Source organism: Platichthys flesus, chromosome 21 (genome assembly GCF_949316205.1).
Source record: "Platichthys flesus chromosome 21, fPlaFle2.1, whole genome shotgun sequence".
NCBI classification, from domain to species: domain Eukaryota; kingdom Metazoa; phylum Chordata; class Actinopteri; order Pleuronectiformes; family Pleuronectidae; genus Platichthys; species Platichthys flesus.
Window position 1 is genome coordinate 9,182,163 of NC_084965.1, and position 16,899 is coordinate 9,199,061.

General features: G+C 43.8%; 1 protein-coding gene across 1 annotated transcript; it reads right to left on the minus strand.

Annotated features, from left to right (window-relative positions):
- Positions 1-1,013: 1,013 nt before the first annotated feature.
- Positions 1,014-11,746, minus strand: tfap2a (transcription factor AP-2 alpha). The gene is made up of 7 exons (XM_062379679.1): positions 11,089-11,746; positions 10,148-10,567; positions 8,968-9,019; positions 7,116-7,341; positions 6,146-6,264; positions 4,229-4,370; positions 1,014-2,762 (listed from the first exon to the last, which is right to left on the minus strand). The coding sequence occupies exons 1-7, from the start codon at positions 11,113-11,115 to the stop codon at positions 2,477-2,479; spliced, it is 1,272 nt and encodes a 423-aa protein (XP_062235663.1). The 5' UTR covers positions 11,116-11,746; the 3' UTR covers positions 1,014-2,476.
- Between the last annotated feature and the right edge of the window lie 5,153 nt (positions 11,747-16,899).

The following is a 16,899-nucleotide window of genomic DNA, read 5'->3' on the forward strand; positions in this document are numbered from 1 at the left end:
AGGAGAGGAGAGGTGGTGGTGGGGGAGGAGGGGAGAGGGGAGGAATTGTGCCGATAACAAATATGGGTGAGGGAGATGAGGGAGGAGGGGTCGTCCAGCTCCATATCTCCCCGGTGTTACAGTATTTTTTTTTTTTAAGCTGCATGGTTACCAGACAGTGAAATAGGAAAAAGGGAGAACAAAAACAGCAACACACAAGATGCATCTCTGCACATCACTCGCCTGATTCATGCTCCAGACGACATTGATTCCCGAGCTATATAGGTGCCACGCCATCGATACACAATCAAATGTTATGCAACCAACGCTCCAGTCTCTGCAGCTCACGAAATACAAGAGGAGAAAGAAAGAAGAGAAAAAAAACAACAACAGGAGAGACCAGCATCCGATTTTTTTTTTGTGTTGCCATTACAGCCACAGTTATCGACTCACTCAGCCAAACACAGCGAAATTAAATCGCAGTTAGAGGAGATTAGTTATGAAAGTATTGTGATTATATCACCAACACACATCTCCAGCCCACTGATTGTTCATTGATTACACCAAGAGGCGAAAACAACACAGCCTAACAAATATTTGATGCGCGTCTTTGAATACGACTCCAGCGCAGAATAAACCGGTGGTGCCAAATATAGCCCTGCAACAATCAAACATCGCGCACCAGGCCTGTATACATCTCAGAGGGTTTTAGCTGGAGGGGTGGTGCTACACACTTCAAACGCGAATATACCCATTGTTGTGAGCCACTTGGCCTGCATGAGATCCTGTGCTCTGAACTAGGGAGTTTAAAGTAAGAATCTTTTCTTTTTTTTTTTATTATACTTGAGGGAAACAATGAGTTCAGCTGCTTATTGCAAGGAGCAATTGTCAGGGGAGACTTAAGCTCAATTACTGTAGCCGTTCAGAGTGGGGAGGAAAAAAATAGCAAAGACCAAAAAAAAGGAGAAGAAAAAAACCACCAAGGCTATCAAGGAAGTGAATAAAAAATTTAGAGATATGAATACAAATCGAGATGAAGCGTATCAAATATTTATTTTTTCCAGGGCAACAAAGGACTATAATACATTGACAGGCATGGGAACTATTGCCAGCACATGTCTATACAATACAGCTAAAACCGCCTCCAATTTTTGGACATTATCGGACATAACAGGATATCAGGTGGTCCCCCCAAAAAAATGTTTTTTTGAGTGTCTTCCAACAATTTTTTTATCTAAAAAAAGAGACAATATTCCATTTATTGCTTTTATGGTGCTTCAAGGAGAGAACAAGGGGTGAAACGTATTCTGATTGGCACAACACATAAAAGCTTGTATAAAAACGAAAATAGAAACACACACACGTTCCACACACACACACCCACACGAGAAAAAAAAAAAACAGTTTTCCTCAGGGTCTCACTTATGCTCTGTCTCAAATTAAAAAACTGCAAAAAATAAAGATGATATATAGAGAGAGAAATGGAAGTTTATTTCTATTAAATTTGTTCACTTGCTTCAATGTCGCCTCAACATGCTACAAGAGGGCTGAATTGAAATATCCCAGAGAAATAAAATGAAAAAAAAAGATCCCCCAAAACTTCTTGTTTTCTAAAAACAATAAATTCACATGAAGAACTAACCGAATATTCAAAAACCCACTAAAACAGGAGGCACCAGATAAATAAAAAAAAAGAAGTTTAAACAGACGCACCATATTTACAATTCCCATTAAATTACACATAAATAAATATATACATACATGAACACTGATTCCCTTATATAACCGCGAATCGTGTTGAAATTCAAAAAAGTTCAAGTTGGTCGCTTGGAGAGAGAGTTAGAGAGAAGAGTGTGTGAGAGTCTACAACTGAAGTCATGACAGGGAGCTCTGTGGAATTTCTCGTTGTTTTTCAAGTTTATTATTCACAATACTGATAAGAATTCATCCTCTTTTAGCTTCGGTGTGTTGTTTTTTTTCTCGTCACAATCGTAAAATGGAGATAGAGAGGGGTCGCTGGATTTCAGTCCATTCGCTGCAGCTCATAAAAAAAGGTGGAGGTGGAGGGAGTACATAAAAAGTCCTCTGGCTGAGGCTGTGGGCCTACACCTTTTTATTCTCCCTCCCTCTGCCCCGGAGCTCATCCTCTGCAGCCTCCTTTTTTCTTTTCTTTTCCTTTCTTTTTTTTTTTTTTTTAAATATCATTTCATGTGGTTCAGGTGTTGGAAGAAGCAGAAAATACTTGCGTCTTTTCCTCGGTGGATCCAAAGTTTGGGATGTAAAAACAAAACCAACAAAAAAAAAAACAAGTAAAACCACGCAAGATCAGGAAGTGGCACAATTAACTTTTATCAATAGTATTTATAAGGTATTTATAATATTTATATTGGATGGGTGGGGGCCAGGCCGAGGCCGAGGCGGAGGGGTTGAGGGCCGGTGTGGAAGCAGGGGCCCGGGGGGGGTTGGCCCTCAAGTGGAGGCGGGATGCATGGAAACATCACTTTCTGTGTTTCTCGTCTTTGTCTCCGCCTTTAGTGCCGTTATCGTGACTGTTTGGGTTGTTGTTGAGGTACATTTTGTCCATGGCTTTGATAGCCTCGGTCAGATAGTTCTGCATGGCCGTGATGGCCGCGCACAGCGCCGGGGTCCCAAAACCGTGCGAGATTAGACTGAAGTGGGTCAAGCAGCTCTGGATTCCCGGTTCGAGGATGGGCTGCGGCCGTGAGTTCCCCAGCGGCGTGCGGTCCTGGGACAGCAGGTCCGTAAACTCCTTGCAGACTTGCCTGTAACAGAGGGAGAGAGAGAGTGTCAGGCCCGTGGGCAAAACCCCCATGTGCAACCACGACTCCAATGCACACAGACGTGTCCTGCAGAAGTGGCACGCAATTTACGCGCCACACCATGATAGCGTTTTACGCAAATCCCTGCTTGGCCTTTAATGTCCCGATAAAAAAATGATAAAACATGAAAGGACCAGAAATTCAGTCATGTCTGCAGGTGGCTTTAAATCCTCAGTGAACCTTCTTTTTTTAAAAAAAAGCAAAACTACATCTATTAATGTAATTTCTTCTTATTCTACTTTCGTTCTGAAAAAAAAAAACTTTGGGAAACATCTAAATACTCTCAGCTTATAGGCAGGGAGTTTTATTTTTTTATATATATATAAATTCAGGGCAAACAAATTCTTATGGAGGCAAGGTGAATAATTAGTTTCACTGTTTAAACAAACAATATCGAAACAGTCTGAAAAAATACATTAATTCATGCGTTTATTCGTTCAAAAGACATTTCCTTTCATGGAACTTATAGCCCATATTACTTAAATGTATTCCCCTGTGAGTCCATGTAAAATAGATTCATGGGCTGGGCTATTTCATGGGTATCTTAATAACGCTCTGTAATAAGCGGTTATAGCTGACAGCTGTTTGATTATGGCGGCCCGTCATCAATATTAAACGCAGGCCGCTGCGCTTATCTGTGTCCCGCGCAAAGGACTTCCCCATGTTTCAAGTAAATGCGTGAAGGGGGAAAAAAACATGTCCAATGGCAGCGCTGGATGAAGACCAGCGATCTGTCAGTGTCACTGAAATCACAGGGCAAACAACAGCGCTGCTGTGCGCGTGGACGAGCGGAGAGAAACCCCATTGGACGCGCGTGCACGCAGCGGGGTACACTCATGTGCACTAATGTGTTTTGTGTATTTTCATTATCGTCATTAATTGATCATATTGTATCAATGAAATACATTTAAAAAAGAGAACGTAATGGAATACGTAATTAAAAGAGATGTCAAGTGTATGGTGTGTGTGTGTGTGTGTGTGTGTGTGTGTGTGTGTGTATGAGAGGTTCCTAATCAAATTAATTGACAGGAGACACCATGTATCAGAATCTAAGTAGGAACACATAAACTGTGTGTGTGTATTAATTAATATTAGGTTGGTCAATAATTACGTATAGACCAATATGTACAAAGAAATGTATATATTTTATTTTATGATTAAAATGAATAATTATTATCAATATATAAATGCATGCTAAAACAAACACGTAAAGAGGGAATGCACGTTTAAAATAAACTAAAAGATGTGTGTGTGTGTGTGTGTGTGTGTGTGTGTGTGTGTGTGCGTGCGTGCGGGTTTGCAAACTGTCAAGTACACAAGACACACACACTGGGCATGCAGAGACAGGGGGTGGGGGCTGGGGGTGTATATCGGTGCAACACCGAGTGAAATGTGATAATAGCACTTACTTTGTGGCCAATAGCATGTTTTTTCTTTGGACTTGTTCGTTTGGGTCGGAATGCTGACGGTTTACATATTCAGCTACTGCCTTGGATGGGAACTCGGTCTCGCATACATAACCAAAATCCCTGGCAAGATGCACCGCCTCGCCTGAGAAAAGGGAAGAGGAAGAAAAAAAAATTAGATTGAATGTTGTTTGTGCTTATTGAATGTGGCCACATCAAATCCAGGGGCCAGTTCACACTCCTCGCACCCACACTTGATTAATCTGATGTGAGCCGAGGCTACACTTGTGTTCACGCGTGCAGACAGCGGGGTTGTGGCACCTGTGCCTCCATAACAACATTAATGATGATGAGAACAATAACAGCCCATAATAATAATACTAATAATAATAATAAAGCAGCCCCTGCGAGCTGTCAATACGCGTCCAGCCCCCCCTCCTCCATACCGTGAGAACGCTTTAGTGTGGAGGAGACACAATAAGTGGATATGAAATATAGACACAGGCATCATGCTTAACACCATGTCATTGATTACCAATGCCCTGTGCATTATTGGAAGTCCAGCAGATCACAGGGACATGCAATTTTAAAGGGCTATGTCTAAATCTCACGTTTCCTCCTGCACATACTTCAACTATGAGAATCACTGCAGGTTTCAGTCTGAGCTCGTTTTTTTCTTCTCCCCCCAAAGTCCTTGGTTTTAATTTCCTGAAGCAGTTGAGTTTGACTGCGGGGCTTCCTGTCCATAAGCCCCGTGCTCCGGAAGAACGCATGCGCCAATTAGCATCAAAAGCTCAAGTCCAGTAAACTCGTTTTCCATAAAATGGAGGGGACCATAAACAATGACAGCTCTCCAAAAAACACAGTGGATCTTCGCTAAATGACCGACTGCCTTCATGCCCCCCTCTCCCCACCCCTCTCTCTCCCTCCCTATCTGCCACCAGCCCTAGTATTACTCACAATCATACATTTCTCCAGGCTCATTACAAATACAGCACCAAATTTCTACGGCGCACAATGAATATTGCATCCGGGCCCTCGTCTGTAATAATGATTAACAGGGACCAATGAACCGTCACGGGCTCTCACCTTTTGCAAACCCACAGCGCACCAAATACCACCGCACTGAATAATAAGGTTCAACTCTGCAAGCGAAATGGATTTATCCGCACGCGTAAAAAAGGCATCTCCTTACGCGCAACCATAACGGACTCATTTATTCTTTAATAGGCCCCAAAACATATAGCTCCCAATAGGTCAGAGCCACTCCATTTGCATGCAACAAAATATCTTCAGTGAAAAACCCAAAACCGTAGAGGGGGGAGCAGAAGCTATTAACGTAAGAATTAAGTCACCATTAAAAAACATCAGCCCCTGCGCGCGACTGTCGCCGTGGCCGTGGCTGTATTCATGTTTGAAACAATGCAGGGTTAATAAATCAATCGACTTCTTCATCCGTGAGGTGAAACAGCTCAGCGGTGCCCAATAAACAAGCAGCACTCAATAATTAACTGGACTTCAACACAAACTCATCCAGCGTGTAAACTAGGCCAGCCGTGGACCTGCGAGTGCGCTCCTGCAAGCGAGGGCCAAACGCTGCAGAGCCACAAGAATTACCAACACCGTTCCCCCTCTCTCTCTCTCTCTCTCTCTCTCTCTCTCTCTCTCTCTCTCTCTCTTCTTGTCTCCCACTCTGTCTCTCTCTCCACACACACACACTCTCTCACACACACACACATCCTTCATGGTTTATTACTTGCGAGGCAAAGTCGGTCCACATTACACGGATGAGCGCATATGCTGATTTAAAACACAGAGAAAGAACGAGAGGGAGAGAGGGAGCGAGAGAAAAAGTCCCAGCACCTGGTATCGCGGGAGCAGCGAGAGTGGGAGCGTGATTTACGGCAACACCCGACTTACCCTCGACTAGTGACGTCAGCAAGGTGACGTTGGCTGCCTTGCGTCTGCCCGCAGGTAGATTCAAGCCGATTTTATCCAGCTTCTCCCTCAAGGATCTTCCTCCATTCTTAGACTTGGCCCTGTGACAGAGGAACAAAGAGGAAATTCATTGTAGTGGATGACTCTTTCTCTGAGTGGGCATTCATTTTGAGGATGGACATGTTCTTCATTCTGCAAAGATGCACGCTGCCCTCCAAGTATATGGCTCTATGCATGTTTGAAATGGCCTATATAATATTGCAGTCCTGCATTTATGAACAGGCAAAAATTGTGCACAAGAGAAAAGTCACTTATGCATTGCCAGATATTTTTACTTGGATGCATAGTGCTTATGTGCATCATATGAAACACATAGCTCCTTTTAGGCACTAATTAAGAGTGACTGCATGGGCTCAGTTTGGCTGCATGGCCTTTAATACTCTCCTCCACATCCCTGATATACAAGCTATAGCTATATAACACTATAAAAGATCCCTGTGCAGCCCTTCTTTCTGCAGCAGACAAATACTGTAGAAAATGAATAAATAAAAGCCTACTTAATAGGCAGGGCTGCGTGTCTGCAGCACTTCACTCGACAGTTCACTAGAGACCAATGTTTTCATGCGTAATGCCTTCACTGGGCCTATAGAGCTGGGGTTGAAACAGACTAGGCCTACATTAATTTAGAGAGGGAGGGCGAGAGAGAGAGCATGGGGAAGTTAATAGGGAATTTAACAGACCCCTCCTGCTTTAAATGCAGGAGCTAGGTGTCATGGTTGGTCGATTTTAATTATTCTTGGTACAGAGGAGAGAGAGAGAGAGAGGCAGATGCATGCTCACAGAAAGAATGAATTGGCGTATAGAGTGAGAGAGCTCGAAGCACTCGCACGCACGTACACACACGCACAGGTAGGTATTTTTTTTTTTTTTCAGCCCTCAACTTCACACTCACCTCCTCAGAACCCCGCCCAGCAGGGAGGCGTTGAGGCACTCGGGCGGCGAGAGGCGCCTCTGCACCTCGGCCACCGTGACCTTGTACTTCGACGTGGAGCTGAGCAGGGAGAGGCGGCCCGGTACAGAGCAGAACACCTCGTTGGGGTTCACCACCCCGCCGAAGAGACCGTCCTTGTTTACGGGGATGGAGGAGATGTTGTTGTGCTTGGATAAAGACACTGGACCTATGGAGAGCCAGGGGAGAAAGAAAGCGAGGGAGAGAGGTGGGAGGGGAGGGGTAGTAAGAGAGGACAGGGATGGAGGGGGGAGAGAAGGAGAGAGAGCGTGCTCAGTGAATTTCATGCAATGCAGAGCCTTAACTAAATGAGAAGGGGGGATTTAGGCCTCGGTTTTGAGAGTTTAGCACCACATGTGTACACTTTAAGCAACATGTATTCATATTAATAACGATAATAATAATAATAATTGGGTAATATTATTGTGCATAGAATCATTACTAGTTGCCACAATTTTCGTTCAACTATACAAATGTCCAATATTTCCATTCATGTTCCTTCAACATTAAAAAACACTGGCCAATGTTTTTTTGCGCACAAATCTCTCAACAGCAAAACCCCCCCAGGGCCTGTGCGATCCCCCAGGCACCATATTTTAGAACATAGGATAAGAGGGATACAATTATTAATATTATTATCAGTAGTATTAGCGTGCGTCACACCATGCCTCGACTCAACCGAGAGATTTGGCAAAACTGTGCCAATTGTGACACAGACCTTGGGTATCCAGCACAGCACCACGCAACGGCCCGTGTGTAATTTCATTGCACTGGGCTTGGTTGGTTGCTTGGGTGGGTGGGTGTGATGGTGGTGGTGGTGGTGGGGGACTCAGCACACTACTGGGCTTTCCACCGTTTTTTGGTGTTGCAGTAACAAAGGGGGACCGACCGTGCGCCTTTTTGGATGGATCACTTGTGACATTAATGGCTCAGGGGAGCCTAATAGAGACAATAGAAGCTAAACGAACTCTTGAGATTACTAATATAAGAAGCCAATTATCACGTCGATGCGCAGATAGGCAGACTCCAAAAGGAATGAAGAATTGAGAGGTGGGGGGGCTGTGATGGAAATAAAGACCAAAAAAAGAACGAAATTCCAGCTCCATGTCTGATCTTGTGAGCTCTAATTTGACCTGACAATGCACTTTTAAACCTGACCATGGAAACAGGCCTCCTTATGGTACTGTACCAATAATTGTTTGACAGCAAATATGTCGAAATGAAGCAATGTAATCCAAAAAGCTTCACCAGAGTGCTGTAAGTATGAAAATCACATTTGGAGCCGTTGGGAACCATGTCGGAGGACGAATTTTTAAATTCCCTCTAAATGACAGCATAAGGCTCCATCCAGCGGCACCAACTTCCATTTTAGATTTGACCATGCATGGATTTCCAGCTCTATATTAGCCTGCGTGCACCGCTCCGAGTGCCAGGATCGTCTATACAGCTCCGTGCGTCTTTGACCATCAACACCACGGGCCCCCACAAAGCCCACCAGCTCTATACTCATCTCCACGCCTGCTCTGAAACGCTGACAGTAAATTCCATCAGCGAGAGGTGGTGGAGAGACGAAGTAGAAAAAGAAAAAAAAAAATAGGTGCAGCCAGTTTGATGCACTTGGAAACCATGTAATGAAAAATAGGCTACTGCATATTAGGACCAGTCAGGCGTTACCGCATTGCATTGAGTCCTCTCAAGCAGAAATGGTGCATGGTGCGCGTGTGTGTACGTGTGTGTGTGCATGTGTGTGCGCCCAGCCTGCAACATGCATGCTATCTCGGAGGAAAGCGCTTACCTTTTTTAATTACAGTCTGGTCGGGGATGTGAATTCCTTGATCCTCAACAGGCTGCGACACAAACGCAAACAAAAAAAGAAGATGGACAATTTTAGCACACAAAAGGAAATGGGGCAATAACACATCTGTGTGCATGCACGAACAAAAGCCACGGGCACGATCAGCCAACACGGAGGCTCTGGAGGCCCATTCCTGTTATTATTGTCCAGGAGTGTTTTCACTGGCTTTTTATTTTTCTTTATTTTTCCACTGATGGACGCGTTTCCAACAGATCGCAAACTGCAGACTTAAATAACGACGCCGTGTCGCCCCATAATCCTGACCTAATTCCGCCCTCATATTGGCTCCACTCACAGGGAAACTTCTAATCTAGATTGGATAGTAATTACGGCGGCGCAGCCTATTAAAGGCCTATGAACTAATTAGAGGATTATCGGTGTTTGTTTCTGATTTAAAAAAATTGGGAGGAATGATCCCAATAAGGATGATAATTATTATAATTATTGTTATTATTGACCGTGTTATCGTTCATCTTTTTTGCTAATCGACCTAAACTCAATTCTGGTTGAGTGGTGCATGCTGCACGGCCATCTCGATGTTATTGTAAACTGATAAATTAAATAAAGTCAGAAGACACGAAGAAGCCCTTGTTAAATCACAGGCGTACAGTGTGTGTTGTTTCTTTTTAAAATCCATTTCATTTAATTTGAGTTATTATACTGAACAACACAACTTTGGATCTGGCTATAACAGCGTTTTAAAAAAGATCTGTTTAAAATATTATTACAGAGCTCGGAATATTTTTGTGTCATGCTGATTTTTCAGGCAGTGAAAAATGGCCGCATTAAGAAGTACAATGAGCCCGAACCTGACTAATTCATAATAATAATTGAATGTATGTCATTTATAAGACTAGTAATAACAATGAAAACTGTTTTAAAACATTTTTCAAATAATTTTTTATATTAATACCAGTAACACATCAAATGTAGGATATTTCTGAGAGGATTAATAATAATCAAAAGAGAATAACGTAAAAACATCACCATCATTACTCGTTGTAATTATAACAATATTGATCAAAAATTATAGTAGAGCTCAACTGTTCCTTATATTAACACCAACACCACGTTTTATTAATTGTTTAGGTCACAACCCAGCAGGGACACGCTGTCTCACCTGAACGTCTTCTAAAGAGTGAGGTATTCCATGGATAGAGATAGAGTCCGACAGTCCCGAGTCGAGGCCGTGGCCGGACGGCAGCAGCACTTCCCTGCGGTAGTCCCGGCACAGCTGGTGCGGCAGGCCGCGGTGCTGGTGGAGCAGGCCGCTCTCCTGGGCCTGCCGCTGGCCCGGCCAGCCCGGGTGCTGCGGCTGCTGCTGGGCGTGCAGCGAGTTGAGAGAGTAGGGGTCGTTGACGTGCGAGTAAGGGTCCTGAGACTGCGGGTAGATGGGCTGGTAGGGCGGGGGGAAGTACGGGGGCTGGAAGTCCGAGTTCGGCGTGTGGGAGAGCGGCGGCGCGCTCGTGTAGGGACTCTGGCCCACGCCGCCCAGCTGAGGTAGCCTGGCTGTCCCATTGCTGGTGCCGTCGTGACGATCCTGGCAAAGAAGCACACGGAGAGGAAGGTTGATTAGAGCGTGAACACATTTAAAACACAAAAAAGACTCAGCGTAAACGTGCGTGTTTGTCCTCTTTGTTTTTACTGGGTGTTCTGCGGGCTGGTGTCAGGGCATTATCAGATATGGCCCGAGTGGATGACAGGAATTCGACCAATTTATACATTTAACTCAAATTTTTTACAAAAACACACAACATGTCCACACAATCGCTACACGTCCACATTATTTTTTTTTTCTGTGAATAAATTGTTTGGTAATACGTTTCAAAAAAGTTAAATGAAATAGAAATTCCGGAGGTGAAATGTCTTCGAATGAATTTGCATCATATCACTTCTTTTTTTTTTACAATATGTCCCGCGGGCTTTAAGCGTGCAAGCTTAGCAAAACATGAATCACCTGGAGGGGTAAAAATTATATAAATATTATTAGTATACAGCAAAAAAATCTGATAGACTAGATAAACAATATGTATGTGACGCGGTGAGGCTCCGGCAACTTACCATCGCGGAAAAACTGTGCACCAACATCTGAAAGGATTTAGTGCGACTCAAGCAAAGAATAATGGGTCGAAAAAGACACTATTTGGAGTCGGGGCGAGCAAAAGTGGAATAACCCGCAAACCAGGAAGAAAAATATCGATATTTTTGCCCCCGAAAAAAGACTTCTTCTTCTTTCCTGCAAGACCACAATGGCCCCGGCGATCAGATATGTGCCACAGTAGCAGGACGATAATCCATCAGAAAGAAATGGTTAGATCCCCGCTGCCCTTCATCCGGAGCTATAAAAAATGCAGATACTCGGTGGCGTCTTTGTGGGTTTTTTAGGTCGAAAAGTTTCTCTCGGTGAAAAAAAGAAACACCCCTCTTCTCCTCGTCGCTCTCCTGGCTTCTATCACACTGCTGCCGTCCCCTCGCCTGCGCTCATATTAGCGAAAATAGCCGCTTCTTCGTCTCCTCTTCTCGGACTCCTAATGGAACGCGCTCATGGCTATTAATATCACAGGAATACTTAATAACGATAACAACAACAGGGGAAAAGACCGGGTTGAGAGTGGCTGAGGCGCAGGACGCAACTCGAGGCAGGAGTCTGAGCTTAAATGACGTCCATTGAAAGGAGGAATCAGTATATCTAATCAGAGATGGGGAGGGAGAGAGAGAAAGAGGGAGTGAGCGAGAGAGAGAGTGTGGAGGGAGTGAAGAGAGAGCGAGACAAAAAAGAGGGATATTCACTCTGGTCTGGCGAATCAGAGAGTGAGGAAGGAGGAGGAGGAAGAGGAGGGGGGCTTTTTTTTAAAGGGGGGTCCCAGGGCCAAGCGCAAAAAAGTGAAATAAAGACACGGGAATATAGGGAGGTGGACAGCAAGCCAGGGTTTGGGGAAGGCAGGGGAAGGGAACAATTGTGCACCTCTGAACTGGGTGAAAAATCCAGCAGACTCATACACGGGCACTGCAGCCGGCTCGTATCCACCGCTCATCCCTTTGTTTTCCACCTCAGACTCCGACAGAGAACTGTCTTCCACGGGTCTCCTCTCTCTCTCTCCCCTGCCGAGTCAATCCACCGGTTCCTCCTCGACTCCAAAATCGCACAGAGGCTAACTTTTTAACTTTGACCCGGAAAAAGACGGAGAAAGGGAGAACAAAAATAAAATTCCTAAAAGTCTGTCTGTCTTTAGGGCCGCTCGGATCCGGCGCACGAACCAACTTTTACGCACGACTCTAGCAGCTCCAACTGCGCTTCCTGCTCCCATCACACGTTTTTAAAAATAACCAAACACCGGCTGGAGACCGGTTTCGATTGACAATTTTGTTCCATGTTTTTATTTTTGCGTTGACAACACCGGGAAGACACTTTCGCCTGCAAACTGGCACAATCGCTTAGGCGCCGAGCTTTTTGTTTCCCTGCTCCCGCGACCGTCTCTATCCCTCCCAGGACTGGACGCGCGGCCGAAAACACGTCGGACTGGCTTCTCCACTCCCCGAACAAGTCCCCGATATTGCTGCACAACTTTGTGCCCACAACAACAGCCACTCAGTGTATGCAAACACACACACACGCATGCACAGAAAGCTGCACGCAAAAATCCAAGCAGCTCAAATTGCACGGATATTAAAAGTGAAGGGTAAATGCCCGTGTAATTTACGCAATAAATAAAGCAGACCATGTTAGCGCTTAGTGCTGTCAATGAAATTAAAAAAGATATTTATATTTGTTTTAATTAAATATGACAAGCAATGATTGCACGTGTCATTTAATATTTGTAGGTATGTGTTATGTGAATTCAGATAGAAAATAAAACAGTGGCACGAATTTATTCATGCAACTAAAATATTTGACAAACTTGTTATTATCATTATAAATATTATTAGACTACGTACAGCAGGCTACACAAAAATACATTTTTAAAATTAATACAAATACAATGATTATTCCTCCTGAGCACAACTATACAAGGATGACATATGTGGACTAAAAACATAAAGACATTTCTATAAAATAATTTCTCTCAGTAAAGTTTTTAAAATATATATTTTTTACATGGCATGACACAATTTAAAAAAAATGAAAAGAAGCAGCCCCTTACCTCGCAATCTTCATATTTAATGTTATCAGTTAATTTCCAAAGCATTTTCATGGGTTGTAGAGGTGGCTGGTATTTAGAGTGTGTGGGTATATCGCCTTATATCGCCCTTGTTTTCAGTCATTGAATTGTGCTTCCCCCGCTCAGAAAAAAACTACTTTTTATTGAAGCTGTGTGTTGCTCGCTGTCTGTCTTGCGCTCTGAGGTCTCCCTCTAATGGTGGAAGTACATGGGGCTGGAGCAGCTCTGTAATAACGCTGGCACAGGGCCTCATTAGCATATCAACAGCCGTTTGATTTCTCTCTCTCCCCCCGTCTGCTCACACAACACCAATGGACACCGCACAGGTAAAAAAAAACAACGAAGCATGGCACATGCATTATTTGACATAATTTCTATACCGTTCATCGTGGTGTGTGTGTGTCAGTGTTTGCTGGCACATGGGACGGTTTTACGATCATTTTGCATGTCTTTCCAGAGGTAATGAAAAACACACAACACCCCTGAAATAATATTTTAAGAACATTTATTTGATTTTAACTTATTTTGAAAGGAGCAAATCTGTCCTGTGAACTTTTGGCCACTGATTCGCTCATTTTACGCACGACCCAGCGTCTTATTGATTAGTTCTCTTGATGTGAAAACAGTGTACCTATATGCAAATCCTCCCCCTGCCACACACCGACCTGTACTTCTCTTTTCTTTTTCTTAAACTCCCAAACTGTTATTTTAATCCCATTGAGAGTGGGGACCTTGAGAGGCCATTCTTTCAATGTTATGTTAAAAAGGGGTGAACCATGCAATTCGGAGCGGCTCTACAGGTCCATTGACAACATGTAAGGGCGCATGGGTTTGGAGATAAGGTGGGGGGGACGTCAATAATTAACACAACAACATGGCCTTGTTTCACTTCAAATACCGGTTAGGTTAGAGGGGGGGACATGTCTCGGCCACTGTCGCCGGCCGAGCCTTCACCTCAGCGGGTCGTGGGTCAGGAGACAGTTCGCCACATCTTTAAGGCGTTGGCCCTCGGATTACCATTTGTACTAACACCCTATTTTTACGCGCAGTTGTCATTAATGATAATGGAGCGATGATACTGACAATGACAGCCATGCACGCTTCTAGAAACTGTGTCTGGGGTGGTTGTAGTTTTTTTTTTGTAAAGGAGTGAAACTCGAGTGTTCTCAGGAAAAGTCGTCTCTTAACCCCCCCACCCCACCACACACACTCACCTCCCTCCGAAATCAAGGCCAGCTTTGCAATTACGCACAGGCAACTTAATAAAGAATAAGACTTTCCCCAAAGTTTGCGTATGGATACGAGACATGTAACAGCTGCACGCACACGGAGATTTATGAAAAGTTACAGTGCGCATCGAGGGCTCGTCGCGGTGTTTTGAATACGGTTTGAGTTTCGGTGAACCACTTTATGTCGCTTTTAACCATTTCTAGTTGATTTCAAAAACACACCCTTTACGTTACGATCTGTCTGGAAGACGCACGGAGACTTTACAAGCTACAACAACATGCGATCAACATCCAGAGCAAAGCAAGCAGATGGATCATTTTTGGAGTTGGAAAAAACAACAAATATCTCAACATCAAATATATGAGCGTGTAGTCACTGTAGCAGCTCTCTTTACTAAAAACAATCCACCTTGCCTCATCCTACAGCTACTCGACACTTTGACAGTTTTCTTGGATTTTTTCTCAGGCGTGTCTTTGTCTTAAAGTAAGAAGCACATACCTGCCAGTCCCCCATCTTGCCCATAATTGACATTCTTTGTCTTCTGCTGCCCTTTTCTGCTGGGTTTGTTTTTTTTCCTCGTCTTTTTTAGTCGATCCGTTGCTGTGTCTGTCTCATTGAGCCTTCAGATCCCGAACGTATACACCCTCTGTGTTCTCACCTGGACCGGATCGTCTCACCTGGCCATAAAAACGGTGTGAGGCCACCTGGTGACGCATGCGCACTGCGCCGGGTGTGGACGAGAAAGGAGAAACTCCATGAGTAGGGAAGAAAAAGTGAAATGGCCTATTTGTCTGTGTGTGTGTGTGTGTGTGTGTGCTAGTTGGGTTTGTCATGTAATTTGTACTAGACAACAAGGTATTCGTGTTATTAAGCCAATGATGATACTAATACAAAACCAGATTTTTTTATTGATCACATCAATACCACTGCTATGAATAAAAACTATTTGCAGAATTGTTTCAATTTACACTTGTCCATATAAAATTCTGATAATTTATTTGCATTAAGTGAATTTACATCTGAGATAAATGTTGATTGTGGAAAGTGAGTAAATGTGTGTTGTGCACACGGAAAGTCAGAGAACTATATTAACAATATAATAAAGATAACATTTTCCTACAGGTTTGTTTTCAACTAGGGCAAGATCGAAAACTAACAGATCTCTTAAAGTTCCTTAAGTCAATTTGCCTATCCATCTTCTCTTTTCTTTTACCGTTTTGTCTTTGAACGAAAACATGAATTCTCGCTGCAAATGAAACTGTGTCAAGTTAAAAAACTTGAAGGTTAACTGCCAACATCATTACTTCTGCACAGAGAGCTCCCCTGCTTTTGTGAGGGTCATTATTTATTTATCCACTGTTTATTTCTAATACATACTTATGTAGACCCCTCGGGCCAAGAGCGAATGAGCTTTCCCTCCCTCTCTCTCTCTCTCTCTCTCTCTCTCTCTCTCTCTCTCTCTCTCTCTCTCTCTCTCTCTCTCTCTCTGTCTCTCTCTTACGCACGCACGCGCGCACAAACACACTCACAGTGCAACATATGCGCTCACATAGGTGATAATGGTCCAAGCTTTAGTCCAAACCCATTTTTTCAGAGAAAACACACAGACACACACACACACATGCAGAGCTGCGGAGCCCGTCTCCAGCAGACAGCTGCACGGATGCTTCTCCACTTCAGATACTGACATGAAACACATTTCATGCATGATCAGAGAATGCTGGACAAACTTCTCACAGGAAAATAAAAAACTTTCTCTTTTTATTCCCCCCAATAAACCATTTATAGTTCATATTTTTGCAACAGTTTTTCCACACATGCATCTACAGATTTTTCTCTTCTGGTGCTAATGTTTAAAACAAAGCTTTCATGTCTGACTTCAAAAGGCGCAGACATTTTAACTGCACAATAACTGAACAATACCTGCAGCTATATAGACCCAGACCTCTACCCGGCCTGGACAAAAGCAGGGGAGAGAGGGGGGTGGGAGGAGGATCTGAAATATTGTTTGGGGGGCTCTGCGCACTTTGGGGAGGAGTGGAGTTTTAACGCAGAGCTGTCGGAGAGTGGGGTTACTGTCTGACAGGAGCGCGGGGTCCCTTTTGAATATCCAGCCGTGTTTGTCTAGGGCTTGGTTTCAAGCACTTCCACCATGGCACGGGGCCTCCGGCAACGTTCAGCTTACGAAAACGGCGAGGCTGTGTTTAATAGACGGTTGCACCTCAGGCACCGTGTACAGCCATTCCTATTGACATAAATGGCCCTGATGAGTATATTATTATTGATATTAGTATTATTAGTATTATTATTATGGTGCGTAATTTCGTGCGTAATTAATGCGTAATTCGAGGTGCCAAAATGTTCCACAAGCCTTTCCCCACCCCTTCATGGATCTGCTCCTTCCCTTTTACTTTTAAAATAATTATCAGTGGTGACGCTAAATCCTTGACCCCCAACATTTTGAGGAATTGAATTTGGAATA

Excerpts from the sequence above, each read along its gene's own strand:
- tfap2a (XM_062379679.1), bottom strand. The coding sequence starts at position 11,115 with ATGTTGGTGCACAGTTTTTCCGCGATG. Across the intron at positions 7,342-8,967 it reads CCAGACTGTAATTAAAAAAG|GTCCAGTGTCTTTATCCAAG; the intron begins GTAAGCGCTTTC and ends GGCTCTCCATAG. Across the intron at positions 2,763-4,228 it reads AACATGCTATTGGCCACAAA|GCAAGTCTGCAAGGAGTTTA; the intron begins GTAAGTGCTATT and ends CCTCTGTTACAG.